Below are 20,642 nucleotides of genomic sequence, written 5' to 3'. Positions count from 1 at the left end.
CACGATCCGGCGCCCCTCCTTTCCTGCTGACTCACCGCCCAGTCTCATGGGCTTGTGATGATCTTTGTGCACCACTGGTCCAGCTTTAAGGTCGTGGCCCCAATCGGCTTGTCTCCATCCATCGTGCTTCTGCGTCTGTGTGCCAATGTGAACGGGGGGGGGGGTAATCCTCATTGTCCCGCCAAGCTGTTGCTGTGCTCCTGGGCTACTCTTCAAGTGCCCCCCAGACAAGAATCCATGGTTAGAATCAAATAAAGGCAATCGAGCTGGATGTTAGCAATTGTAACAGGCTGAATCCCGTGTGTGCTTGACAGCTTTCTAGTCCTGTGCCATATTGGATGACGTGGGACTAAAACTCCATGGATTCTTGATGATTATCATTAGCCTTGGAAAACGCCCCACTACGGGGTGAAACACGTGTCTGCTGTCGTGTCACTAATTTACAAGACTGTATTTATAAAGGACAACAACAAGTGCCTTCGATCTCTAAGGCCCAAAAGTGTATTAATAAATATACCTGAATGCATCATTTTGACACGGAGTACCAATTTCATACCAAAAACCGAATCACAAATTCGGACCTTTATAATTAAGTGGGTTTTCAACCTCTATTATTAAAAGTACCTTGTTTCTTGGGGCAAACTGGTCCACAGACCTTTGCTGACATCCCACAATGAAGTAAACAAATGAGCATTCAAAGGAAGAGAGAAGTGGCCAACACTAACCTTGCTATATGAATTACTCTTGAACCCTTAACAACATCCTTTAGTCGTATGTCTTGAAAGAATACTTTTCAGCTTCTGATTAGGTCTTGGCCTGACAGTACATGCGCTGTCTGAGACGTGTTGCATTAAATCTGTGGGCTTTTGGCCTGCCCGCATACTTAACATTAGTTCACTCCATCATTCTTGTATCCTTCATTCCATTGGTCGATGGCATGCATGTCCAGTCCTCCTCCTCCTCCTCCTCCTCCAGATCCTCCAGATCCAGATCTAAAATGAAAAGGTACCCTTAAACTTTTCATTTTATTATTCTCTGATTTAAACACATTGAGAAACCTAATTTTGTTCTCTCCGATATTGAGTTAACAAGGATATTTATTTGAGTTAAATACCTTCGTGCTAAAACTCTTAACCTCTGTGCTTCACCATGGGTTGTAAATCTGACTCCCTTATCAGGCCCTACTATAATGATAATGTAAAATAAACAAAGCCTTCCCTTAACTTTAAAAGGAAAACCCTTGTGCTTATTTAAAAATGAACTCAAGGCTGTAAGCTACTCTGAAGGAGTCTGGGAGCTACTGGTACCTTGCAGTCGACTGGTTGGAGATACCCGATTTAGATACAAAACTCACATATACTTGTGTGGACACAACTCCTTCAATCTTTACTTTTCTCACACTGCTCCTTCAAATTGGTACCAAAGTACTGTTTTTTACTTTCTTTTTTTTTTTTTTTTAAATGTCAGCGGTACTGATGATGAATTTCATTCAGTATTGCTGACTTGTAAAACAAATGTTATAATTTTGTGTTTTGACAAACCTTTAAAGGTTTGACTGCAAAGGAGTTGTCTAAAAATCATCCTAATCATTATGAATAAAAGGTTGGCTTTGTTAGCTGTCATATCCTTCCTAAAATGTGGGTTATAAAGTTCTAACATTGAGGGCTGCACTTGAACGTTCCCAATAATGCGTGCTTGCTGTTGTGTTGAGCCTCGTGTTGTGCTTCGTATTACTGTGTTAACAGGAATAGAATTGTAGTATGTCACTTAAAATGCTATGTATGTCATAAGCAGTGTACTTGAAGTTGGAATGTTAGTGAGCTCTCTGCTGAGGAGGACTGACACAAAGACAGTTAAGTGCCCCTCTGTTGGTGCAGTGGGTTTGAGATTAAAGATTAAAGTTTAGAACTAGTGTATGTATTGAGTAGTGATTACTAAAAACCTAAGGTTCTCAGAAGGCTCCTTGTCATAAGATACACCATTTTCCTGTCTTCGTGTGTAATTAAACAACCACATACCCTCTGACCAGCTCGGTAGAACTTGGAGTACAGTTGAAACTTTTGGAACTTAAAAATGTAAAGGCAACACCAGACTGTAATATGGCACTCAGTAGGACATTGTCATCTGCTAACGATTCAGAAATGTACTGCTTTTTAGGTCGAGCATAGACAGCGCTTGTGCTATTGCTTAGCAGCCTGTTGTAGATTGTTTGTGAGGTTCAGCTTCACCCACTGATTGCCATTTGTCTATGCCAGTGTGCTTCAAAACTCCTTGCTTGCTACTGGGTAGTCTTCCTGTTTGTCCCACCTTTTTTTTGTTTGTGTCCTTCCGCAAATATCGTACCAATTACTATGTAAATACACTGCTCACCATTTTAACCTCTTCGTTGCGCGATCGGGGGCCAGAAACAGTTTGAGAAGGCCTCGTAAGAAAGGGGAGAGTCTCCCCTTTCTTACGAGGCCCTTTCAAAGTGTTTCCTGGCCGCGATCGGGGGCCAGGAAACACCACTAGACGCCAGGGATTTGACTTTGGGGGGGCGGCCCCCTCGGAAAACGGGCCGCCGTCCCCCCCCCCCCCCGGGGCATAATTAATTTAAAAAAAAAAGGTAGGTGCCCCCTGGGGGGGGGGGGGGGGTGGCGCAATCGCGCCCCCCCCCCCGGGGATTGTTTTTTAAAAAAAAAATAAAATAAAATGACAGGGGGTCGCCCGTGGGCAGGGTGACCCCCTGTGGGGGCAATTTTTTTTTTTTAGATGTTGTAGGGTTTCCCTGGGGGCCATTTTGGCCCCCAAGGAAGCCATACAACAACTAAAAAAAATAGATCTATATATAGATCTATATTTATATATCTATGTAGATAGATATATCTATGTACATGGATATATCTATAGATATATCTATGTACATAGATATATCTATATATATATATATATATATATATATATATATGAGGTAGATCTATATATACCAAAGAGATTTATAAAGTGTGCTACTCACCTGTGAGGGTCTCAAGGCGCTTGGAGGGGGGCGGGGGGAGGGCAAGGGGCTGGGAGGTTCACTGTTCGAAAAGCCAGGTTTTGAGGCCCTTCCTGAAAAGAAGTAGGTTTTGGGTCTTGCGAAGGTGGGTTGTGAGGGCGTTCCAGGTTTTGGGTGCAAGGTAGGAGAAGGATCTGCCCCCGGTGGTGGTGTGTTTGATGCGGGGGACAGAGGCGAGAGAGAGGTCAGCTGAGCGGAAGTTTCGTGTGGGGGTGTGGAAGGTGACTCTCGTTGAGGTAGGCAGGGCCTGTGTTGTGGAGTGATTTGTGTGCGAGGATGAGGATCTTGAAGGTGATCCTTTTGTCAATGGGGAGCCAGTGGAGGGATTTGAGGTGTGGAGAGATATGTTTGTGTCGGCGGAGGTCGAGGATGAGTCGTGCTGCTGAGTTCTAGATGCGTGTAGTTTGCGCTTGAGTTTTAGAGTGGTGCCGGCGTAGAGGGCGTTTCCGTAATCAAGCCTGCTGCTGATGTGTTCGTGAGTGACAGTTTTTCTGGTCTCTGTGGGGATCCATTTGAATGTTTTTCAGCATACGGAGTGTGTTGAAGCATGAGGAGGTGAGAGCGTTGATTTGTTGGGTCATCGAGAGGGAGGAGTCTAGGATGATGCTGAGGTTGCGTGCGTGGTTGGCGGGGGTGGGTGCAGGGCCTAGCGTGGTGGGCCACCATGAGGGGTCCCAGGTGTTTTTGTGTGGGCCAAAGAGGATTATTTCGGTTTTGCTTGAGTTGAGTTTCAGGTGATTGGCTGTCATATATATATCACTTTTGTCAATATGTGTGTGGTTTCCCTGGGGGGAAAAGGGTCCGACTTGTCTAGTGGCAGTTTTAGTGCCATAAAGAAGCGCAGAAGGTTTATATGCCTACTGCAAAGAGCAAATCTGTATTTTATGTAAATAGCTGAGTACATTAGCAAAGTCTATGGAGAGATGAAGGGCACTTTTGCTGGGTGGTGAGGAGGGAGTGGGAGCACCAATAATGATTGTTGGACTGGGCGCAGGAGGTGCTAAAGACTGTGACGAATGGTATGTGACAAGGTGTTTTTTGAGTGTCTTGAAAGTACGTGCTGATTGAGGGAAGAAGCGCAGGTAAGGTGGCCTCTACTGTTGCACGTATCTCACACACCATCGATTTTGTGACTGTCTACGTAGGCTAGTGTTTTAGAGCAACAGTTTAGCCAATAGCAGAGATGGCATCTTGATGGATGACTGCTGCCTGAACTCGGGTTATAGAGGACCGCTCTGACATAGGATCAGAGACTGAGACATCAGATACTGAGACAGCATCTGAGGGATAGGACAATGGCGCAGACTCTGGGAGTGATTTTTCAGTCAGAGGAGTCCCATTCGATAACTCCTCTTCCAGTACATTATGAGGGAGGTGATGAGGACAGTCCTGCTGTCCCTTCGCAAGCTGTTTGTGCAACTGGGTAATAGTGGGTTAGGCCAACCCAGAGAGCAGGTGAATGTGGCGGCAAGCAGAGAGAGAGTGCTCTCTTGGGAGCTCCCCAATTTAGTTCAGCCCCAAATTCCACCACCCAAATCATATTGTGGAGACATCAAAATTATCCATGGCAAAACAAACTGGTTTTGTAAGGCAGGCACCTGTGTTTTTGGTCCTGGATTCGGCGGCCATATAGAGAAACACACTAAACCCAAACATTTCTGGAAACTAGACATTCGGGGGAGTCCACAGAGGTGTGACTTGTGTGGCTTCCCCAAAGTTTTCTTACCCAGAATACCCTGCAAAGCTGAAATGTTGAAAAAAAACCTCAATTTTTCTCACATTTCTGTCACACAAACTACAGGAATACGCTGGGATTCACAATATTCCTACCACCCAGTGACTCCTCACCTGTCCTGATAAAAACACTGCCCCACTTGAGTGCCTACACCTAGTGTCTGTGTCAGGAATGGATCACCCCAGGGTCAACAGCTGCCTCACGTAAGGACCAACATTGACCGTTGTGTGATCTATTCCTGTCGCAGGCACCAGGCCTAACCACACAAGTGAGGTATCATTTTTATCGGGAGGCTTGGGGGAACGCTGGGTGGAAGGACATTTGTGGCTCCTCTCAGATTCCAGAACTTTCTGTCACCTAAATGTGAGGAAAACTTGTTTTTTTAGCCACTTTTTGAGGTTTGCAAAGGATTCTGGGTAACAGAACCTGGTCCGAGCCCCGCAAGTCACCCCTCCTTGGATTCCCCTAGGTCTCTAGTTTTCAGAAATGCACAGGTTTGGTAGGTTTCCCTAGGTGCCGGCTGAGCTAGAGGCCAAAATCTACAGGTAGGCACTTTGCAAAAAAACAGCTCTGTTTTCTGTGATGTGTCCACGTTGTGTTTTGGGGCATTTCCTGTCGCGGGCGCTAGGCCTACCCACACAAGTGAGGTATCATTTTTATCGGGAGACTTGGGGGGACGCTGGGTGGAAGGAAATTTGAGGCTCCTCTCAGATTCCAGAACTTTCTGTCACCGAAATGTGAGGAAAACTTGTTTTTTTAGCCACTTTTTGAGGTTTGCAAAGGATTCTGGGTAACAGAACCTGGTCAGAGCCCCGCGAGTCACTCCATCTTGGATTCACCTAGGTCTCTAGTTTTCAAAAATGTACAGGTTTGGTAGGTTTCCCTATGTGCCGGCTGAGCTAGAGGCCATAATCTACAGGTAGGCACTTTGCAAAAAAACAGCTCTGTATTTTGTGAAAAAATGGGATGTGTCCACGTTGTGTTTTGGGGCATTTCCTGTCGCGGGCGCTAGGCCTACCCACACAAGTGAGGTATCATTTTTATCGGGAGACTTGGGGGAACATAGAATAGCAAAACAAGTGTTATTGCCCCTTATCTTTCTCTACATTTTTTCCTTCCAAATATAAGAGAGTGTGTAAAAAAGACGTCTATTTGAGAAATGCCCTGCAATTCACATGCTAGTATGGGCACCTCGGAATTCAAAGATGTGCAAATAACCACTGCTCCTCAAAACCTTATCTTGATCCCATTTTGGAAATGCAAAGGTTTTCTTGATACCTCTTTTTCACTCCTCATATTTCAGCAAATGAATTGCTGTATACCCAGTATAGAATGAAAACCAACTGCAGGGTGCACCTCATTTATTGGCTCTGGGTACCTGGGGTTCTTGATGAACCTATAAGCCCTTTATATCCCCGCAACCAGAAGAGTCCAGCAGACAAAACGGTATATTGCTTTCAGAAATCTGACATCGCAGGAAAAAGTTACAGAGTAAAACATAAAGAAAAATGGCTGTTGTTTTCAGCTCAATTTCAATATTTTTTTATTTCAGCTGTTATTTTCTGTAGGAAAACCTTGTAGGATCTACACAAATGACCCCTTGCTGAATTCAGAATTTTGTCTAGTTTTCAGAAATGTTTAGCTTTCCGGGATCCAGCATTGGTTTCACACCCATTCCTGTCACTAACTGGAAGGAGGTTGAAAGCACCAAAAATAGTAAAAATGGGGTATGTCCCAGTAAAATGCCAAATTTGTGTTGGAAAATGTGGTTTTCTGATTCAAGTCTGCCCGTTCCTGAAAGGTGGGAAGATAGTGATTTCAGCACCAGAAACCCTTTGTTGATGGCATTTTCAGGTAAAAAACCACAAGCCTTCTTCGGCGGCCCTTTTTTCCCATTTTTTGGGAAAAAACTAAATTTTCACTGTATTTTGGCTATTTTCTTGGTCTCCTCCAGGGTAAACCACAAACTCTGGGTACCATTAGAATCCCTAGGATGTTGGAAAAAAAGGACGCAAATTTGGCGTGGTTAGCTTATGTGGACAAAAAGTTATGAAGCCCTAAGCGCGAACTACCCCAAATAGCCAAAAAAGGGCTCAGCACTGAGGGGGAAAAGGCCCAGCAGCTAAGGGGTTAAGATGTGTTCAGGAACTACTTTGATCTTTCATCTAGAGCACTGGGGAGGAGTGCTTGTCTTTTCCAACTCTGCTTTAAACATTTGAGGTGCATTCAAAGACTTTGCTTCCTCCTCCATGCCATCTTGTATGTTTATGGTTTCTGTGAGGCGCGTTTTTTTTGTTTTCTTTTCTTTTTTATAATTTCTGCTTGGTTCAGAACCAAAACGTGTTTATTTGATGGCATTCTTTTTTTGTGTTACATTGCATTTGTGTGCTTTTGTTTATTATTCCACTGATATGTTTATGGTTGGTGGTTAGTGTAATGTGTTTTGCTGATGACATTTTTCATTGCAAAGGGATGTTTAAGCACAAGCTGTCATTATTTCTCATCAGTGACAGCTTGCTGCTGTGTGTTTTTCTCCTTCGCTCAAATGAGTCTGGTGTTATGCAGAGCTTTTATTTGCACATGCTCAAATATAGAAGTGACTAAAATGCGAAATTGAAAGTGTTTCAACAACTACATTGGGCAATAGTGCATCAAGCATTCTCTTTGTAGGGCATGTGAATGCAATGTGATGGTGCATGTGCTGCCTCTATATCAGCAATCCGTATTGTATGAGACCTTGTAAAACAGATGCCTGTCCCGCTCTCTGATTAGTAAAATAGCGCTGAAACTCATCACCTTTGTATTTTGTGAGTGCCATTTTCCTGCGAGATTTGTGCATGTTTGTTTCTTAACAAAAACATATATTTGTTTACCAGAGAGCAAAGCGTGGGGCGTAACGCAGGGAGATGAGGAATTTCCTCACTTTACAGTGTAAGGGATTGGGTCACATGTCCACTCATCTTCAGCAATTAAATTGCATGTGAAAATGAAATTACTTTATAAAATATGTCATCTGCCAGCCTATTTGTGTTTCATGCATGCAGCCTAGAGTTTGTTAGCAAAGGCTGCGTCATGGAAGCTTAGCTGCCTGAGAGCCATGCATATTGAAGATTTACTGCTTTCCTCCCAAAATGTTGTTTAAGAGCTCAGAGCTCACATTTCTGGAATTCCTCAGTTCCCAGAGGGAAAGGGGTGGGGCGGTGGGTGCATTATGCCTTTGTTGTAGTGGCATGAAAGGCAGTGACTTAATTTATTAGCTTTGTTTGGGTTTTCTGAAAAGATGTGTGGTGTGTAGTTTGTCTTTTCAGAATCAACTTTCGAAAAACCGGACCTGATTGCCTTAAAAATCTCAATGGCTCCAGTTTCGGAGAGCAAATCTTTTTATGATAAATGATATAGGGGCAATAGATGGGGCTAAACTCTAAGCATCTTACATTTTTCTATGATTGCTCATTATACTTTAATGACTTTTTTTTTTTTCCATCTCCTGCAGTATGCAATGCCACCGCTCCTTTATATACTCCTGATTCCATCATCATTGTCCAAAAATTCAGTCAGTCTATATGCAGCTAATTGCCAATACAAAATACGATATTTAACTATTTTTTCACCCACTGAAGGTATCTGTGTCTCTAGCCACAGCCCCTCATACATCTGAAGTTGAGACATTATGTGGTGGCATTAATTTGTGTCTGAAATGTAATGCTGACACCTGGTTACACTTTTGGTGAACACTTTCACTACCTCCATTAGTATTTTTACTCATTATGTAGCCCCTGTGTGCCTTCTGTGTAGCTCTCTTCTGACTGGTCAGTGTGTGACCTGTTTTCTCAGTCGAGCAACCAAGTGTTTTTCGACCTGTTGTAAGTCTTTTAAGGCTTTGTAAGGCTTTTAACCACTCCCATCACTTTCACTCGTTCGTGGGTTTGCCTTTCAAAAATCCCTTGATGTGATTGGTAAGTGCTTTGTTTGTCCTTCCTTGGGGCGGTTTTGTTACCACCTTGCAGACTGACCCTGTTACATGGATTACTGCAGGATTACCAATATGCTTCAGCGTGGGCAAGCATTTTTTTTCTTTTGTCTCTACCCTTTGTGCTCCATGGTGGCCTTGCAGCTCACAGCGCGAACTCCCTCGGCAGTATTGAAGCGCTGACCACATTATTCACACTGTTACCTTATTACTGTAATTTGTTTTGGCTCTTTCCTTCACACCCTGTAGCTTTCACAAAAACACTTGTAATTGATAATTGATTTATGTAAAAAACACAGAAGTCCTCAAAGCCGCTCTCCTGACACAGCGGGGGAGCAGATAGTACATTGTGGTATCCTCTGGGGGCTATTCTGAGCATTACAGTCTAATACCAAAAGTTTTTCTGATAAAGGTTTTTATTGGGTTTACATGATAATTGCAGTAAGGACAGATTAATAAAACATATACAATTATGTCCACAGAGGTGTGAAATTTAATACAATATCTACTTGTCCATGAGACAGGTTGCTTCTTAAATGTACTTGTCAAGTAAAAAAAATCTACTTGTCCTTTTGGTGCTATGTAGTGCGACGAAAAATTATGGCAGCAATTTCATTATGTTAGAGCTCTGATAATAGCCTATCTGATTATGGCATGGCTTCTTCTATAGTAGAGTTTGAATACTTGCAACTTCATTCCCTACTATAGCAATTTCTTTATTTTGCACCCTTTCCGCAGATGTACATACTGGGGCTGGAGGAAGTAGAAAGAAATAGTTCCGTGGTTGTAATGCCTTTAAATCTGCAAATCCACTAACTTGCATGTTTTAGGGATTTTCACCAGCTCTTCTCTAATCTTTTCCTATAATGAGAGAGGTTGGAAATTTACTGCTGACAATGGCAGAAGTAAAAGTTCTTCCAGGGTTGGGGAAAAAAGTGGTTGATGGGGAAAGTGAACTTGATAACGCTCAGTAGATTTTTCACATGATTAAATCTACACATGCATATTTGCTTGTGCTAAAATACAGTTCACAAATATTTTCTAGGAGTATAATTTCCTGATCTACTTCTGTAGGTTCTTCTGAATTCATGAAAGCCACTAATTCAAAGAGTGGTGCACTTTGTGACTTTCTTTAAAAATTGGGTCCCTAATTATGTCTGGTGCTAACACACATTTTGTTTTTATTAAACTTCTATTTGTCTCTCTAGCTGTTTGCAGGCTTTACAGTGAGTGTTCTTATTCTGCTCTTCCACAAGGAGCATATTGGCACAAAAAGCAGTTTTGTTATGTGCCAGGAACTACTGTGGCAATCAGTGGCACAACGCAACTGGGGGGTAGGGGGGGCTGCAAAGAACATGGAGGGCTCACTCAGGGGAGGTGCTGTGCTGAGGGGGCTCCCTGGAGGAGGGAGGGGGCCCACGGGGCCTTTGTTACGCCACTAGTGGCAATGTGTGCTTTTTGAGACCAAAAACTTTTCTTTCTTTATGTCAGTGTTTGTTAGAATGATGAGTACTTGTTATCTTCCACAATTATAAAGTGTTACAAAAGCCATGTCAAAACAAGACATGCATTGACAAAACTGAAATACTCACAAAAAATGTTGAATTTGTTGGCTTTGCCAGTGCTTGTTTATTTTTGTGCTTCCCATAATCTTGTTAAAAATGGTTACACGGATTTTCCATTAGGAAAATTTTTTGGAAATATTAGCATGTATCAACACATTTTACTAAATGATGCTTCAAAGAAATATCACCTAAAATGTCATAGTAGCGAAATGTTGTTTTTTCCTACTTGATTTTTTTCTGAACATTTTAATTTGAAAGCAAATCATTATCACTGTTACTTACAAGCTTCTGTTAACATATGCATCTAATCAGAGAGCATTCTGGGAGCATTTTACTTAGCCTCATATAAAACGTTTTCACATTTTTTTTTTTTTTTTATTTTTTTTTTTTTTTTTTAACTGGAACCACTGTCAGTAGTAAAGTGCGATACTTAAAACGTTGTTTTACAACACTCATCCCAATAATGAAGGCTTTTCTTTAATGGACCATAATTACAAGTTCAAACAAAATTAACGAAAGGAGACACATTACCTCAACTGCAGACAGTTCCCTTCTCTGTAAACTGGCAGCCAAAATGGTTTGTGGTGCAGGAGGTTGGATCTACTTGTCCCAAGGACAAAATAAACATAAAAACTTGTTTCCCTTGACCCCCAAACAATATGTCATGGGCGTGGGGTGATAGGAATTCCGCATCCCTGTGACCATGAATCAGGCCATCTTAATATCCTTATTACACTGACAGTTTGAACTTTCTTGATTTGTTTGGGTGACCCTTCTAGTTAATTTCTCTTGTTACTCCTCAGTGGCTGTCTTGTGTCTTTTTGGGGGGAGTTGTTAGCAGCAACTGTGGTGGAAGTGGTATTCTATTGAAATTAGCATGGGAGATTTAAATTAGGATGCTAACATTTTCTAATTTTTTCGCTGCATATTGAGGAAGAAGGTTAATGGAAAACTCTTAAACACACTACCAAGCATCAAAAAATCTGGTCTCAAATATGAAATTATGAAAACGTTATTTTGTAAAGATACTTAAACACGTGCAAAAACAATGATTCAACGTTTTGTCTTATTTGTATATAAACCTAAAAAAAATGCTTAACACTTTTTTTATTATAACTTTTCAACATGCTGTCCAGCACCCACGCTGCTCTACAACAGTGGTTCCCAACCTTTTTTCTCCTGAGGACCCCCACTGTATCACTACTGGAAGCTGTGGACCCCCAAGCAAGTTGTATCATTTAAATTTCTAACATTAAAACAGTAATGCACAAAAATACACAAACTAGTACACACCAGACAAATACTCAAATTACTAAAGATGTAATTATTTTATATTGAAAAAGTAGGCAAAAATCGAAAAAATGTAATCAGAAGATTGACACTTATCTCGGCGACTCACTTTTTAATGGTTAGTTTTATTTGGGAAAGCTGAATCCTCCGGTCAGATTCTACATTTCCCAAGCGATATCTCTTTTTACTTTTTAGGTACATAAGATTTTGGAAAGCTTTTTCACATAAATGTGTGGTGGGGAAAGAAAGTAAAACTATAAGGGTCGCTTATCTCTCCATAGCCTCTCTCCCACATGTAATGAATTTATTTTATAGCACCTCTCATACCTCTGTAGGGTGTTGGAGTACTTTACAGGGGACTACCAGGTGTAGGATTCACGTCATTCACACTGGTAGGCATTTTCTAAGAGTGCTTGGTCTGGAGAAGCACTAACTCAGGATTCAGAACATAACAGTGGTTAGCATTGACCTTAATAATTAGTTGTTGTGTTTCTATGCAAGCAAACATTTTTTTAGCAGCACGAGGAAAAGGAAAGACTGTGGAAAATCATAACTTTCTCATTTGTGCCATGCAGTTTGCATGCAGCTCTTTGGCAATTCATAGCTCACTGTGCTAGATAATGATTGTAACTTATGAACTTCACGGTAACAAAAGAATATGTGACCACCAGCAGTAACCCACTATGCTATGCACGTAAAATACTGTCCTCTGATATGCATGATTCATGTTCTTTGCAGCAGGCATATTAACCCGATGTGCTACTTTAGATGAGTCAAAACTGGCCCTGGGCAAAACTACTTAAAAAAAAAAAAATTAAAAAAAAAAAATCATATATATAATATATTCACCAGAGTTAACTGGCCACTTTTTTATTTTTACCCGAAAGCTGCTGGAAGTTCAAGGAACTTTGCAGTGTTTTTCAAACTGCTGCGCAAATAAAGTGATAAATATAAAAACAGGTTTCTGTTGAGAGGCATCAGCTGGAGAAGTGCTTTCCTGCCTGCCCAGGCATGTGAACCCCCTAGGAATGTGTGTCAGACCTTTGGGGGGAGGGAAGGGGCTCACGACCACAGGTTGGGAACCGCTGCTCTACAGCATAGCTTAAAAACATTGGCAAAGACAATAGCTCTTACTAAACGCTTTTAAGGTCCCATAAGGGAGACCTATTGGCTTTGCCAATGTTTGTTTTTCCTATGAATCCTTCTTCCTCCTCGTGTAGCTGCATGTATCCCATTTTTTTAGTGGCTTGTGCAGCCCTCACAGCTGCCACCCATACAAATGTAAGTAATTCACACAAAGTTACTATGGCATCCTCATCAGAGCTGGGAATTCATTGGCCAGTCTCGTCTTTAGTTTTTCCCTGAAACGGCGCATGGTCTGTTGCTTGCAAAGATATTTAGTTAATGTAATTTTAAAAAGAGAGTAGAGCCCCCCGCCCATTACTTAACACTGGTTGGCTTATTCGTTCAGCTCATTTCTTTGCTTCATTGGTCAGCACGCCTGGTTGCACCATCTCTCTTTGTCCCTTTGATGGATCATGGATGGACCAAGTACTGATTGCTGTCTTTAATATGTGTCCTGCTCGTCACGCTCGGATTGAGATACTTTTTTATTTTTTAATTTTTTAAATCTGCTTTCCCCCCCCCAGTTGAATATTACAGTAGTCCGACCTGCCCCGTTGCCTGTTTGTGACGCCCTTTTGCTTTTCATTCAATACATCAAGTACAGCTAGAGAGGTAATTAAAACAGTGGGTTCTCAAAATATACCACTGACGCAAGTACAACCTTTTAGCAAAGAAAGTTTCCCATAGGTAGAGGGCGTGAGTGCAGTCGGCAATCGGTCTTAAATATTCTTTCTAAAACGATGTCAAACAAAGTGAAATTATGTCTTCAGTAAACTTGGTATAATAGGTATATTATCTCTGTAATGAGAGCTGCTAGAGCGACCTCTTGTGGTGTCGAGTAGAACTACAGAAAATGAACAGCACATTATTTTTAGGACTTCCGTTTTTATGGTATTTTTGATATTTGCATTTATCCATAGTCTGATTTAATTGGGCGTTTTTTCTGAAGAAAAAATGTTAAAGCTATTTTTTCCTAACATTTATTTAAATGACTGTACACACTTTGGTGCTGGTACAGCTTCGTAGTTATATTCAGTAAAACAATACTCTGAGGTTACTACATCAGCAGCAGTGTGGTGGAAGCACATTTGGATATTTAACCTTCACTGAAAATCGTATTCCTTTGTTTAAACTTTCTATGCGGTCAATATTCACAAATATTAGACGGACTGTCACGATTCACCAGATGACAAAGATCACATTTCAGTATTTTACTTAAAAAAATAAAAATAAACACTCAGTACAGCAAACTATTTTTTGTCTGTATTCGTGTCTAAACATCGGTAAAAGGTAACTGAGTTTTAAGGGACAAGTCAAGCACAATTTAGAAAAAGTAAAATTATTTTTAAAACTTGTAAGCAAAAGCTGTATGTGTTATTTTGTAGAGCTTGAGAAATTTTGCTGGGGTCGTGTTGTGGAAGTGCCCCATAGCTGAAGAGGTGTTTGCACATTTGTTTTCGACCCAGTATCTTAAGTGTCTGCAGCCCCTTTTGTTAGATGGATCTTGGGGGCTCCCTCATAACTTTTGCATGAATACACAGCCATATGCAAATGAGGAAACGCATTTGTGTGGATGCCTGTCTAATTACCAATATCAGTGGAAAGAAAAAATGAATACGAGAGGGTAACTTTGTCCCATTTAATAATGGTATACATTCTCTGCACTCTCCTGCGGGCTTGTTTTGGGAGAGATGGCTCGTCACAAGGGCCCTCAGCCACTCTTCATATGCTTTCACAGACAGCTCTCACCACCACCTCTCTAGTCCCTATCCCCTCACCAGAATCATCATTTGTTTTCCTGCTGTGAAAGAGCAACAGTTTGAAATTGCCAGTCCAACTGTCTCAGCGGCACTGTCTCCAGTGCAGGTGTGTTGACATCTTTACTAGAGACAGTGCTTTTTAGATCTAGTCTGAGACAGTGCATGAGTTGTCGCTTGCAAGGCATTTACTTAGCTTACAGTGGGCTTAGAAGCCCACCCATTGTTTACTATTGGTTGGCCTTGTTACTCATTTGCTGAAGTACTTGTGTCCTTTTAACTACTTGAGCTTTTGGAAATATTTCCTTTGCAGGCTATCTTTCTCACATCTAAGATGCACCTTCCCCTCCCGAACTACCCCCCCACCCCCCGACTCACCACAGGCTGTACAACATGGGTAAAAGAAATTGGCAGAGTAAACAAGCCCTATTGACTTCGCCAGTACTTGTTTTTAAAGGGTGTTCATGCAGCACATTTTATATATGATTAACAAATGATTTATACATGGTTTACTACCACTAACTTAATTCACAAGGTCAGACTATTCTAAATGTAACCATTATCAATGAAATAGTCCTGCTTTAGTTTTGCTCCAAATTTTTCTAATTCACGCCCCAGTATATTGGGGAGTGGGTAGTCTGTCATACGTTTTAAACAACTGTGAATATAGTATGATCTTTGTATATGTGCTGTATAGAGATGTGGTATGAAATTATCATTAAAAATATTGTGAAGCTGTAAACATTTGTCTTGGTACGCAAGACGTAGGCATAACGGGGGAATTTTGGTGATAATTTATTTTAAACCTTACTTAAGGTGCTTACTAAAGACAACCAAAACTTCATATTGAGTGTATTTGTTGTCTTTATGATAGACTCTATCCAACTTCTATAAATGCATGGTCCTTAGGCTGGTAGGCCTCCATGCCTATAATGGTGTCGCCAGGGACCAGTTAGGATCTAGGTGGATGGGAAAGGTTTCTGTCTAATGTGGTGTAGCTAAAAGGTTGGGTCACCCACTCCAGTATGTGAGGTAGCGATTGTTCTGCAGCTGACAATAAGATGACTTATCTGTTTCCCAATGTTGTGCTCCTTGTATTACTTGGCTTTCCCCTTGAGTAAGTTCTCATGGTTTAATTCACCTGTCTTATGTTCGATAGCAGCACAGCTTCTCTGCTAGTAACACCAGCAGTCAAACTAGTTGGGTACTCACCTTGTGACTACAAGTCTCCCTCAGTGTGGCACCTGGCCAAGCACCCCCTCCACACCCCTACCCCACTCTTTATGTTAAATCTATCCTACCTTGGAGTACCATTTCAGTTTGGAGGGAGGACCATCCTGGCTTGGCCAGTTGCTTTTTGGTATGTCCCAAGCCCCTTTTCTAAACCCATACCAGGCCCAATGGATGAATCAGTGGTACCTTCACCTTGCATCCAGTTGGCAGATGTCACCCCTATATCTTCTGAAGGGGCCAGTACCTCCCCACAGAAGAGTGGTCCACCTCCTCTCTGCAACTCGCAACTGACCAAACCTCTAGAGGGGTGTTACTAACAACTAATCCACTCGTGAAGGAGAAATTTCCCCCCCCCCCCCCCCCCCCTCAGCTCAACAAAGAGCGCCTACCAAAGATCTCATTCTAAAAGGTCCTCAATAGTCACCAGTCTCCTGCTAATCTGGTCCGGTGATTAGCATTTGAGTCTATTGGGATGGAGTTGGGGAGGCAGGATTCTTCACTGCTGAACTAAATAAAGTCAGCCACTCAAGGGCTACCCTGTCAGCAGCTGTTTCTTAGGCCTCACTTTTTGGTCACCTCAACACTGCCACTATTTTACTTTTTTGCAGCTGGTCAGCTCCTAGCACTGGTCACCCTGGCAATCTTCCTAGGGCGATGGACACCAGCATGAACTGCACAGTCAAGTTAATGTAGTCCACCAACCCCTGTGGACCCTTGCAGTAGTGTGGAAAAATTATTCTATCTCCTCCATGGTAGTGTTGTGCTCTTGCCTGCACATTCCGATTCTCGTGCATTGCCACAATTTTAGAGAGACATCCCTGGTCAGTGATTACTAGGTCATCGGGTCCAGAGGTTTCCCCAGCCACTGACCAGGAAAGTGCACTAGGGTGGGTGGGAGGGGGAAATGGGTGTGGGGTGGGGTATCCATCGTTTCTGCACTCCCATCGGAAGTTGGCTTCAGATAGGGTCTCAGCTGCTTGGAGTGCCATGCTGGTCATAGATCAAGATAATTCTTCCAGGAGATTGGTTCCTGCAGCAGAATGTTCCTGACAGGAATAGGGTGTCTTTAAATCAAAATGTTTATTTTGGTGCAAGTATTATGCATAATATTTGGACAAAAAAAGAGCTATAGGGTGTGTCCACCACCTTTGCCCCACCACCTACTGTGTGGTGTCTTAATGTGTTTTGTGCTGTTACGAATGAACATTTTGAATTGTGTTTCTTGTGATTAGCTGTAGTGTTATGTTTTGTTTTGATGATTGTATCTTTGGTCGTGACACCATTAGTTTCATATTCCCATAACACAGTGTTCCTATGGAAATAGAGCTGGCCATTGAAGAGACTTGTGGCCGTGAATGGCCCACCAAGGGACCAGAAATTTCCAATGGCTTTCATTTATGTTCTGTTATGTGTACACTTAACCTCTTTTCCTATGACCTTCTGTAATTTAAGGACATAATTTAAAACTAGTATAGTAGATGCCATTCACAAACTGAAAGTTACCAAAATGTTATGAAGGTGGTAATGTTTTAAGCTTGCATTAAGGAAGCTTAAATCTCCATATCTCCCTTTTTCATTAAATGTAAGGTGGATTTGCACAGACATGTTTTTTTAAAATTCTAAATGTTTCAAATTAAGATACATTTTATGAATTTACCTTTAATCTCTATGGCTCATTAATTTTATTTTCTATTTATTTGCAGTAAATTTGGTTTTACAGGATTACCAGCTGCTCAAATCAAGGTAAGATGTTTAATGGCTTCCTGAACGCTGAATGTAATTATTACTTTTTCTAAGAGTTGGGCATAACAAGTGATTTTTCTACTCTCTGTTCTTTTGAAATTCATGAGGGCCTAAACTTTTGTTTGTGACAATCATACTTTGATATCTCGATGAGTCTACGCCTTTCTAAAATGCATGTCTTTTGTGTCGATTAAGACATTGAGCTTTGAAGCCCCTTCTGAAAGAAGGACATTTTGTTTTAAATCTTGAAACTATTTTCTACATATTGCATACTTGTTAGTGGCACAACTGTGTTTCTTTGATTAAGACTTTTTTATAGCTTTTGAATCGTCCTTCCAAAGCCGTTATGAACTGACCCATTTTAAATATACCTTGTTCTGAAAATCAGAATTGTTCAAATGTATTATTGATGATGATACTAAAGACATGTACTGTCCTGTGCCTTTTTCTTATCTGCAGGTGTTTTTCACTATTTACACTCAACATGGCTGTAGTCATCCGTTTACAGGGACTTCCTGTTGTTGCGGGTTCTGCAGATATTCGTCAGTTCTTCGCTGGATTGCATATTCCTGATGGAGGGGTGCATATTATTGGTGGCGAACGTGGTGAAGCTTTCATTATATTTGCAACAGATGAAGATGCAAGGCGTGCCATGGGCCGTACAGGAGGGATTATCAAGAAATCCACAATACAGCTATTTCTTAGCAGTAAGGCAGAAATGCAGCACACAGTAGAATCGAATCGAAAAAGTGACAGAGGAATGCGTAAGGGATCCAGTTCAGCTGGAGCCGGTATTCCTTCGAATGCAGTCACTGCTATGAGAAAAGGGGTACATTCAACTGACTATCCAAGTCGTCCAGAGAGGGGCATTGATACCAATGGTGCTCGCCCCATTAATACTAGTGCATCTAAAATGAATTACGGTGGTAATTCGGCAGAAACGAAGACCTTCACTTCAAAAAATCTTCAGTATGTGCATCTAGCAGGAATGCCGTACACGGTTACCGAAGAGGAAGTACGTACCTTCTTTCATGGTCTTCATCTTGATGACATTATGCTTCTAAGACACCCAGATGGTCGTAGAAATGGCAGTGGAATAGTAAAATTTGCTACAAACAAAGATGCAATTGAAGGACTGAAGCGCAATAATGAGTATATAGGTGCAAGATTTGTGAAGGTCAGTCCATCCTCTGAAGAACAGTGGATACATTTTGGTGGGGTTTTAACAAATCGCCCAAAGCCGCCTCGCATTAGAAGTAGAGAGAGAACACCACAGAGAGACCTGTATGCAAAACACCATACAGAATCGAGGTCTCCTCCAAGGAAACAGATGCGATCTCGTTCTCCCTCTAGTCTGGAGTTTTACATTCACATGAAAAATTTGCCTGTACAAACAGATAAGAGATCTATAAGAAAGTTTTTTAAAAGTTTTGATTTGGCAGACACCCAAATCAAAATTATATCCACAAAACACAATACAATGGATGCGTTTGTCTTGTTTAAGAATGAATCCGATTATAATAGAGCTCTTGAGTTTCACAAGGAAATGTTCAATGATCAGCGAGTATACATATATGCCATTTCTAGGAAATCTATGTTGGAGATGATTGAAGATTTTGAAGCTTTCGAGAGGAAACGGGCTGTTGCTAAAGAGAGGCAAAGAGAAGATAATTTTCCAGAAACACGTTTTGATGCAAATCCTGGCTCAAGAATATGTATGTACATAAGAAACTTTCCATTTGATGTTACAAAACTTGAAGTACAGAAGTTCTTCGTTGGCTTTAATGTACATGAAGATGACATCTACTTGTTAACTGATGATAAAGGTGTGGGGCTTGGAGAAGCATTGGTGAAATTTTCTTCTGAAGAACAGGCAAAGAATGCTGAATATCTGGACAGACGTAGATTCTTGGGAACAGAGGTCCTGTTGAGGCGTATCTCTGCAAAACAGATGGAGGAGTTTGGTCTGAAGGCTTTTTCAGGACTGAAATCAAAGGGTCAAGACCACACACCGTCACCTTATGGTGGAAAGGACTATTTGCATTCAGTTGATTTACGTGGCCCTGATTTCAGGAGTGGGCCAGAAGCCTTTAATGCCCCAGCTGATCATTTTAGAAGTCCCCGACCACCCATGGACTTAAAAGCTGACACGTTTGGCAGGGCAAGAGTGGGCAGATTTCCTGAAGAAAGGTTTACCAATCAGGGCATTAATGATTTTGCTGGTGGCGTAACAAAAATAAGATTGAAGAATGTTCCTTATACAGTTACAGTTAATGAAATCTTAGATTTCTTCTATGGTTATCGAGTGATACCCGATTCTGTAACCATAGCGTACACAAAACAAGGTTTGCCAACAGGAATTGCTATCCTTGCAGTTGAAAGTTATGAAGAAGCTATTGCTGCCATTCGTGAACTAAATGAAAGACCTATTGGGCCACGTAAAGTTAGCTTAAGCTTGCTTAGTGAGTCTGAATTCATGCACCCATAAAAGAATGGCTGAATGTCCCAGTATTGGTGCTTAAAGACGCACTCCTAATTTTCGTTTAACTGGGTGTTTTTTCAGTTACTGTTTATAGTTTTATGAATAGTGCAAGTTCTGTGCGGCGAAATGATGGCTGTCACAGTTTCATGAAAACTGAACTCCTCAACTGCGAATATCAGCACTGTTCTTTATGACAAATACTTGTGTAATCCTCAGCCCAATTCCTGGCTGAGTCAGTTTTAGCTGTTGCGTTATTAGTGAAGCTCCATTTTGATACCGTTTTATTTTTTAATTGTCTAAGATGATATGCTGGTTGATGGCCAAGTTGATTAAAAAATAACAGACCACTACTAGTTTCTAACAGTTTATTTTTTACTTGGGGATAGATTCGAATGTATTTCAGTATTTGTATCAATGTCTTCTGTTTGTGCATATACAGGAACGTCTGTAACAGAGTAAATAACTCTTGTGAATTTGACTGGCTTATTTCTCAAAAGGTCGCAATTCAGTGACTGGTCTGTGTTGATATCTGCCCCCAAAAGAAGCCTTTAGAGTCTCGACATATATTAATTTTTTTTTAGGTATTTAGCACCTATTTACCTCTAAGTGGCTAATGCGCTCTGTGCTACTTTAATTAAAGCCAGCCGAAGCTTCTCTCGTTTTGACAGTATCTGCAGTGACTTTTGCACTAGCTGTCAACGTTGTAAA

At 41.4% G+C, this 20,642-nt stretch overlaps 1 protein-coding gene across 1 annotated transcript in view; it reads left to right on the top strand.

Moving 5' to 3' along the window:
* Positions 1 to 20,284, top strand: part of RBM12B (RNA binding motif protein 12B) — a 37,364-nt gene extending 17,080 nt beyond the window's left edge. The window contains exons 2-3 of the mRNA XM_069220468.1: positions 17,413 to 17,452; positions 17,912 to 20,284. Coding sequence (XP_069076569.1) covers positions 17,937 to 19,940 — 2,004 coding nt within the window. The 5' untranslated portion in view covers positions 17,413 to 17,452; positions 17,912 to 17,936 and the 3' untranslated portion in view covers positions 19,941 to 20,284. The remainder of the gene's footprint in view (positions 1 to 17,412; positions 17,453 to 17,911) is intronic.
* Positions 20,285 to 20,642: the final 358 nt, after the last annotated feature.

Source organism: Pleurodeles waltl, chromosome 2_2 (assembly GCF_031143425.1).
Source record: "Pleurodeles waltl isolate 20211129_DDA chromosome 2_2, aPleWal1.hap1.20221129, whole genome shotgun sequence".
Taxonomy (NCBI): Eukaryota; Metazoa; Chordata; class Amphibia; order Caudata; family Salamandridae; genus Pleurodeles; species Pleurodeles waltl.
The sequence above is the reverse complement of the archived record's forward strand: the minus strand, read 5'-3'. Positions and strand labels throughout refer to the sequence as shown.